This window comes from Mastomys coucha, unplaced genomic scaffold, assembly GCF_008632895.1.
Source record: "Mastomys coucha isolate ucsf_1 unplaced genomic scaffold, UCSF_Mcou_1 pScaffold18, whole genome shotgun sequence".
NCBI classification, from domain to species: domain Eukaryota; kingdom Metazoa; phylum Chordata; class Mammalia; order Rodentia; family Muridae; genus Mastomys; species Mastomys coucha.
This window is the reverse complement of record NW_022196900.1, coordinates 109,269,284-109,277,986: the sequence shown is the minus strand read 5'-3', so window position 1 is coordinate 109,277,986 and position 8,703 is coordinate 109,269,284. Positions and strand designations below refer to the sequence as shown.

The 8,703-nt window shown below is 51.6% G+C and overlaps 1 protein-coding gene and 1 long non-coding RNA gene across 3 annotated transcripts in view; one reads left to right on the top strand and one right to left on the bottom strand.

Moving 5' to 3' along the window:
- The window catches only part of Slc2a5 (solute carrier family 2 member 5), a 24,772-nt gene extending 18,996 nt beyond the window's left edge, over window positions 1–5,776 (bottom strand). The window contains exons 1-3 of one of the 2 annotated variants that reach the window (XM_031379549.1): window positions 5,662–5,776; window positions 4,976–5,057; window positions 53–151 (exon numbers count right to left, since the gene is read on the bottom strand). In XM_031379549.1, the coding sequence (XP_031235409.1) occupies window positions 53–151; window positions 4,976–5,005 (129 nt within the window). In that variant the 5' untranslated portion in view covers window positions 5,006–5,057; window positions 5,662–5,776. The remainder of the gene's footprint in view (window positions 1–52; window positions 152–4,975; window positions 5,058–5,661) is intronic. The other variant, XM_031379550.1, reaches the window with a different exon arrangement.
- LOC116097065 lies at window positions 4,030–6,139 on the top strand. Its single transcript, XR_004121199.1, has 2 exons — window positions 4,030–4,096; window positions 5,685–6,139. It is a non-coding gene; the product is annotated as an uncharacterized LOC116097065 (long non-coding RNA).
- The last annotated feature ends 2,564 nt before the right edge of the window (window positions 6,140–8,703 follow it).

The window sequence follows — 8,703 nt, the reverse complement described above, 5'->3', positions numbered from 1 at the left end:
CCCCCCCCCCCCCCACATCAGCAGCAGTGGGTCACTCACCACAGTGACCTACCTCTGAGGGAGAGTTGACGGCAGCCACATTGTACCCATATTGGAAGGATGAGCCAAAGGCAGCAATCAGCGTGGCCAGAGCGAGGACCAGTGTCAGCTCCTGTAGGAGGTAGGGTGGATGCCAGTGAGGGATGGAGGGAGGTCCCTGCTGTGCTCCCAGTGTGTACATTCGAGTCTACTCTATATGCAAAGACTGGCCCGCTGAGGTTAGAGCAGGCTGTCAGTCAGGCACCCCTGTGGGGACTGCTCTTCACCCCCAGCCGCCCCCCCCCTGTCAGCTCAAGCAATCCTCCTTGACCTCCAGCAAGAGCTTCTGCCACCTAAACAGCCAGGGTACCCTGGACCTCCAGCAAGAGCTTCTGCCACCGCCTCACTGCAGCTGGCCTGCTGGTGCGTTCCCAACAGTTCCCCACATCCCAGTATCCCGTGTGGGGTCTGCACAGGCAAGTGTGCACCAGGGCGAGGTGTGGTCAGCTTTTGAGGAGTTGGGTCTCTTGCTCCACCATTGCATGGCTTCCAGGCATCAAGTTTAGGCCAGAAGGTTTACCTGCTAGGCGTCTTCACTTATCTAGAAAGCTTGGGCCCTTCCTCCTCTACAAACAACAATCAACATCCACAGGGAGGGCCTCTGTCAGGGCTGCTCACCCGCCATGGTATCACCGGCACTGGGACTGATGCCTGGCTCAGTTGGCTATAGGATAGATGGGCAGGTAGGTGGATGGGAATTGGGAATGGACATTAACTGGGTCTTGTACAGGCGAATCAAGCCTATCACCCATCTTGGGGGGTGGTGATGGTGGTGGTGGTGGTTGCTTTGAGACAGGTCTGGTTAAGTTGCCCAGGCTGACCTTGAACTTGTAATCCTCCTGCCTCAGCCTCCCTGAATTCTTGCATTATAGATGTGAGCTACCATGGCTGGATGGTTTTCCTTCCTTCCTTCTTTCCTTCCTTCCTTCTTTTCTTTTTGAGACAGAGTTTTTCTACATAGGTTTGGCTGTGCTGGAACTTCCTATGTAGACCAGGCTTCAAACTCACAGAGACCTGCCTCTCTGCCTCTCTCTCTGTCTCTCTCTCTCTGCCTCTCTCTGTCTCTCTCTCTCTGCCTCTCTCTCTTTCTCTCTGCCTCTCTCTCTCTGCCTCTCTCTGTCTCTCTCTCTCTGTCTCTCTCTGTCTATCTCTCTCTGCCTCTCTCTCTGTCTCTCTCTCTCCCTCTGTCTCTCTCTCTGCCTCTCTCTCTGTCTCTGTCTCTCTCTCTCTGCCTCTCTGTCTCTCTCTCTCTCCCTTTCTCTCTCTGCCTCTCTCTCCCCTGCCTCTCTGCTTCTCTTCTCTCTCTCTCTCTCTCTCTCTCTCTCTCTCTCTCTCTCTCTCTCTCTCTCCCCCACCCCCGCCTCTCTGCTTCTGCCTCGTGCTGGTATGAAAGCTGTGAGCTACCACACCCAGCCTGTGCCTGACTTTCAAGAACAGGTTGTGATGGGAAAGTTCTTAGAAGAGTCCTAGGCTTTCAAATCTCCGTCTCCAGCTCCAGAGATTTCTCTCCAGAAGTGAGCTGGCTGGGCTGGGCTGGGGGCCCTCACAACAGAGACATCTCTCACGTCCCCAGAAGTAGGTCCCCAGCCGTCCCTGCCTTCCCAGATAACTGCTTCACAACCGATACCATTACCCAAAAGAAGCTGTCAGCATATCAACCCGATGAGCATCCCTCCGCTGTGACAGCTTTTAAGCCTCAGATTTATTGTAACTACGTGTATGTGTGTGGGTTTGTTGTGGGCATATGCATATGAATGCTGGTGCCCAGAGAGGCCAGGAGTGTTAGATCCCCTGGAACTAGAGTTATAGACAGCTGTAAGCTGCCCAGTGTAGGTGTTGGGGATTGGACCTGGGGCCTCTGGAAGGGAGCCAGCATTCTTGCTGCTGAGCCGCTGCTCCAGCCCCTTGGCAGCTATTTTAATCTCTGACAAGGAATGTAGCTCCTGAGGTGACATCCCACCTATGGTACCAAAACTGACCATTTTGCCCCCAAGCTGGGTCCTTTCCCCTCTGCCATCCTGGAACTATAGGACCGACAAGACCCAGCACCAATTAGCAATGAAAGAGGCTTTGAACTCTTGGTCAGAAACAGCAGTGGGGGGAAGTTTCACGAATTAACCTTTCATTTTCTGGAGGGGTTATTAAGTTGCCTAGGCTGACCTTGAACTCTCTGTAGGCCAGGCTTCCAGTGAATTTGTGTTCCTTGTCTCCCGGCCTTCAAAGTAGTAGGCAGGCCTGGGTTTTCTTCATGGTGTGTAATGTGGTGTTCTAACACGTATGTATTTGTGAAATGATGAGCACAGGTTAGCTCATCCATACATTCCCCACCACGCACAGTGGTGAACACAGGTAAATACACTTGAGAGAACTCCAGGCACCCACAGCAGGCGTAGCAACAACCAGTATGTTCACAGTGTTGCACATCGATGCGCCATTAACTGCATCACCAGGCCCTGATGTGCAGTACCAGGGCTTGCTAATCCCACGTAACAGAACTAGTGCACTCTGACCAGCATCGTCCATGACCCTCTTCCCCAGGTCCCTGGCAACCGCTCTTCTAGTCTGCACCCTGGTCTGATAATGCAGCTTGTATCCTTTGTGCCTGACTTCTGCCACCTAGCCTGACCATCTGCTTGCAAAGCCATTGAGGCCTCAAAGCCACGGGACTCCCTTCATCTTCTGGGTGAGATGAACTGTTTCTTTATGTGGCTGAATCGTATGGTGTGTGAGTTAACAGTCTCACCCCGGCTTTCTTTCTGTTTCTTTTCCTTTTTCTTTTCCCCCCTCGCCATTCTTCATGGGAGAGGGAGGAGGAGAATTTGGGGATAGGACAGAGCTCAGTGACAGAGCACTTGGGGAACACGGGACTTCCCTGGATTCCATCCTCAGCACCCCTACTCCTACCCCTAAATCACTGGGGAAACATCTTGAGGCTTCAGTGAAGGCTTGTGATTCAGGGGTGCAGGGAAGGAGGCCTCCCAGACCCGCCCGGTCTATATAGTAAGTGTCACGCATAGGTGGGCTAATTAGTCAGTCAATACAAAACAACTGTGAGGACCTAGGCAGGGCAGAGGGAGGTGGTTCTCTCCAGGACACGACAGCAGAGACACGTCACACAACATGTTTTCATTGTCCAAAGCACGGGGTTTCATAGAGAAAAGGGGGACATTTCATTCAACAGTTCTTAAGTAGTTCTGAGACCTGAGGGACAGCTGGATCCAACTGCTGAATGCCATCTTCTCAGAACACTACGCAGTCTTTGCCTCCCTGGCTTCTCCTAACGCCCCCAGGGTTCCTGCATGGACAGCTGAGGGGAAAGCAGCCAAGGTCGGCGCATGCCCCAAGCTGGTGGCTGTCTGCGTTGTTTCCTTCCACAGTGCTTATCTGCAGAGTGCACCCTGTGGGGACTTCTCTGTTCTTTTTGTTTCTCATTGAGAAGCAGGCACAGGAACTCTTGTGGCCCTGAGCATTCAAGTCCTTAGCTCCGGATGCCTTCCTATCAAATACAGGTGATAACATTTGACCTGTCAGACGCTTTCTCAGGCAGGATGACAATCTCAGACAGGTCGGGTGGTAGACAGATTGGGTGGCCTGGAACCTCAGCCACTTGGGCGGCTGAGAGAGGCTGGCAAGTTCAAGGCCAGTTGAGACAATTTAGAGAGCTCCCATTTTAAACCGAAAGGGAGAAAATGGCTGGGGGGTGGCACGCATGAGGCTCTGGCTTACAGTCCCCAGCACTGGAAAATCAACAAACAACAAAACCAGAACAAAACAGTTCCCAGGTTTACTCTAATTCTGGGTTTCGGGGAGTGGGCAATGGCTGGGATATTCCTCATTGTTCTAGACAGCGTCAGAGATATCCCATCATGCCCAGTGTCAACAGTGAGGCCATCTGCTCCACAGGACAAACAGAGCAGTATTAGTGGCAAGAGGATTCAGTCCTGGCCAGACAGCTCCTGTACATTGTCTAAGTGTTCCAGCACCCCAGGGAGGGGCCGGTTATCAACCCATTTTACAGGTGAGAAGTCACGGAGAGTTAAGCACCTTGGCGTGCACGCACCTGCAACCCTAGCACTTGGGAGTTGGAGGCAGGAGGATCAGGAGTTGGAGGCTAGTCACAGATGCATAAACTCTCTAAAGCATCTCGCCAAGGTTTTAACCGAGGCTAAAACGGGGAGGAGCTGGAACCAATCACAGGTGTGTCTCCCTCCCAAGCCCACGCCCACTCTGTATGCCATAGGCCATGCTTCCAGTCCATGTGTGTACAGACCTTGATAAATAATATTTTGCACAGATGCCTGCTTCTCCCCACCCACATACGAGCAAATGCCATGGGAAGGATTAAAATGCAAATTCCTTGAATGTATTCATTGATTCATGTTACCTTCCTGGCACTGGACATTTTTCTCAATCAAGGAAATCTATACCTAATCTCCACTTACACTGTGAGTTTGAAACAGAAAAGGAAAAAAACAAACTTGTTTTTGAGAGATAGGGTCTTTATCCCGGGCTGGTTTTGAATTCCCTCTGTAGCTGAGGTTCACCTCTACCTCCCAAGTGCTAAGGCACAAGTGTGAGCCATAGCTGCTTCACCTTGGACTTTCTGGACCCTTGGCAAGTACTCTCGGAGCTGAAGCACACTCCCTAGCCAGTTCCAGGCACGTTTCCAACAGCTGTTCCAGCGGCAGGATTCCTAACGGGCATCTGTCTACAAACCCCGCACTGACTCCTATAAAACCCCACTGTTTGCTGGGCTTCTGAGCAAGCCTGCTTCTAGACAGAGCATCCAGCTGAGGGCAGGCTCTGTAATACCAGAGCTCTGGGGAGTCCCGAGGGAAGCTGAGCAGCTCCCCCACCCCCACCCCGCAGCTCTCACAGCTGCCAGCTGCACACTCACCCCGCTCCTCTCTTGATCCTTTTTCTCCATCGTGGCTCTGCAAGGGCAGCCCGAGGCTCACCTCCTCAAAGTGCCAGCTGTGCTGTTCAGGGAGGGAAGATATTTAGGCGCACTTTGGCCGTGCAGAGTCTCAGCCAATTGCATTTTTATTGCTAGTCTAAATCAGAATAACCCTTTCGGGCACCGGCTTTTGTCTTTCCTTTCACTTCTGCTTTTAAGTTAAACATCTAGAGTTTGGCTAAGCCAGTGGGTCCCCTGAAACTGCAGGATCAGCAAGGTACCCAGGAGAAACTGCCCCCACCGCTCAAGTCTTCACCAGTCACGGCCTTGAAGGATGACTAGAAAGGGTACTTCTGTCTGGACACACAGACAGCAACAGCTGTCACCGGCCCTATGCCACATTAGATAATGTGCCAACATAAGGGGCCGTAAAGGCTTAGCCTGGTGGTGCCCACCACGCCACCTACAGCCAAGTGTCCCCAGTGGAGGGTCACTTCTTACCCAAGCAACCATGCCGAAACTATTATTATCATTAGTGTTACTATTATTGCTGGTGCTGGAGACATGTGCTCTAGGGCTGAGCTATACCCTGGCCTGTTTGAGGAGAAAACTTAATTTTGTGTTTTTAAGGAACCCCGAGCGGCCCGGAGAGATACACTTTTCAGTATTGGGAAAGTAGTGAATACCTTCTTGTACTCTTTCTTTGCAGGGCAGGGTAAGTCGCCAGAGGCTGGTCTGGGTCCAGCAATCTGCCCACAAGCTGGCCACCACGGGCTCCAGCGCTCAGCACGTGTTCAGCTGCTCCCCGACTGACTAGACCAGGCGGCTGAATCCAGAGCAAAGTCCCACCAGGCCCGCAGATCTTCATCCTCGTGAGACATGCTCCTGTGATTTATTAGCTGTAGCTCGAGTTCAGTCAGCACATGTCTTTCTTCCTCTCCTTCACCCTTCAGCCGTTTATCAGGAAGAGCCCCCTTTGAGTCCAGAAGTGGTGGCAACGAGCTATGGGGGAGTCTTCTTCCAGGAAAACTTCCTTGTTTTCTTCCCACGCCACCACGCGGGTCTCCAACGAAGGCGTGACGGGACCAGAGCTTTTCCTATAGTTCAAATAGTCTGAAGAAAAAAAAAAAAACAAACCTTCCAAAGAAAATGCACGTAAACTGAGGATGGTGTCACTTCCTTTGGGGGCGGGACTGAGAGGTGGGGTACAGAAATAACGAGCCCGAGTTTGCAATCTTGGGAGTATAGAGAACAGAGACCGGCTTCTTGGGCCCTGACTATTAATCTTCTCTGTACCTGTTTTGCTGTAAAATGAGATCTGAAAGCTGAGGGTTCAATCCCTGCCTCAACTTTCTCAACAGGGTGGGTGGGTGCAGGTCTGTGGTCAGACCCTGAGAGAAGTAGCCAGGGTCTCTCCTGCGCAGTCGCAGTTCAGCGTGACCAACGCTCATCCTCAGTCCCAAGAGCACTTGCGGTTGAGCTGAGTGGGGAGGGGTGTGGGAGCAAGGTGGGGGGCAGGGGCGTAGCTGCATGCGTCCCTGTGTCCCCTGGAGGAGGTAGCTGGAGATTCTCTGTGATCCTCCTCATCCTGAATGTCCTTTGGGCCAGCGACTGCAGTCTGCCCACAGAAACCGCAGGCCTTGCCCCAAGGACACCCCAGGGCTTTCGTCTTCTGTGTCCCCGGAGGAACCTGTGTCCAGTTTCAGGACGCAGGCAAGACACAGCCAACAGGCTCAAGGGCTGGAAGGTGAGCAGTGGGCACTCTTGGGGACAACAGTACCCTAGTGCTTCTGTTTTGGAAGTGTGTGGATGGATCCTCGTGGTTTTCAGACGGCCTAAAAGGATCCTGCCCTGGCTTCTGTGGGTGGCTTCTGGAAGCGGAAGGAAATCCGCCACTGTATCTTAGCTTTGGCATTCATTTTTATGCTTGTGTTTGTTTGTGTTTTGAGACTGGGTTCCATTCTGTAGTCCAGGCTGTTCCAGAATCCTCCGTATAGTCCAGGCTGGCCTTGAACCTGAGATGGCCCTGACTCAGCTTCCCAAATTTTAGGGTTACAGGTCTGAGCCTCGGCTCAATGGGGCGTTTAAAAAGGCTTTAATAGGCACCAGTGAACCCACGCACATTTTGGTGAGTTACAGAACGCAGAATGAGGCGGGTGGAAGGAACACATATGACGAATTATAATATTTCCAGGAATTTGACCTGGGTCTCGCAGCCATCTCTGATAAGATTGCCTTAAAGAGAAAAAGGGAGTGGCTGGGTGCAGTTCTTGGGGCTGGACTCTAGAGGGCCTTCTTCTCTCAGGAAGTCGTTTGATCCACTGTGGGGCAGGATGTGAGCCACGCAGAGCCCACCAAGCATCGTCTCAGACCTTTTACAATAAGTTGCTTCTAAAATATTTTAAAATATCTATTTATGTCATCGTATGTGAGTGTTTTGCCTTCATGTATGCGTGTACCCCACGTGGTAACTGGGGCCTGCTTAGGTCAGAAGAAGGTGACAGATCCCCTTGAACCGGACTCTGGTTCCCAGCCATCATGTGGGTGCTGGGAACCAACCCTGGGTCCTCTGCAAGAAGAACAAGTGCTCGTAACTGCTGAGTCATCTCTCCAGCCCTCAAGTTGCCTCGAAGTGGGAGAAATAACAGAAACTTTGCCAGCACACAGTTTCAGAATAATAAGCCCAGTGCGTGCAGTGGCACAGCCTACAATCCCAGCACTTGGGAGGTGGAGGCAGGCTGTCAGAAGATCCAGGCCAGACTTGGATAGACAACCTGGGCTTTGGGAGACCATACCTAATAAAAAGAAATAATAAGAAAGAAAAGGGAGGGGGGAGGGGAGGAAAACAAAGTTCGGAAGCTGCTTTTTCTGGGATGTGAGTTTATGTATGGGATTTTATTTATGGGCTTTTCCTGTTAGTCTGCATTTGTATTTACCGGACCCTTTGCTTTACTAGAGAAGAGAGAAAATAGATACAAAAATAGCCTTGGCCACTTGGGGCTCGGACTCTCCTCCGCTGGGAGGTAGAATGCCCTCGTTTGCTTCCCATTGCTGTGGTAAATGCTGCAACCAAAAGCGGCCTACGAGGGAAACGGTTTGTTTCAGCTTGCAACTGCTGATCCCAGTCCATCCTTGGGGGAAGCCACAGCAGAAGACGTGGGTAGAGGAACACTGTTGACTGGCTAGTCTCTATGCTCTGCTTTCTTGATAACATCCCAGGACCACCTGCCCAAAGGTTGCAACAACCATACCTAATGGGCTGGGCCCTCCCAAGTCAATAATTATTCAAGCAATCGCCACTCGGACTTGCCCACCAGCCAATCAGATGAAGGCACTTTCTCAAATGAGGTCCCTCCTTAAAGTCAATTGATACAAAATTAAGCAGTGGACAGAGTTTAGTCAAATGAGCACACTGAACAACTCAGGACCATTGAAGGCTCCTGGCAGGCCTGGAGAATTGAGGTGGGAGCTGAGCAGGAAGTGGGGGAGGGGGAGATGAAGAGTGCTGGTGGGAGGCTGCTCCCACAGATAGGGGGCCGTGTTTGCTGATAGCCTGTGCTTTGCAACCACGGGGTTACAAAATGAAGTTGTCTGAAGAGTGTAAAGGAAAGGGGCGGGGCATTGATAGGAGACAGCTGTCTGTGCGGGTGGCCATTCTCCCTTTCCTTCTTTCTCTTTCTTTCTTTCTTTCTTTCTTTCTTTCTTTCTTTCTTTCTTTCTTTCTTTCT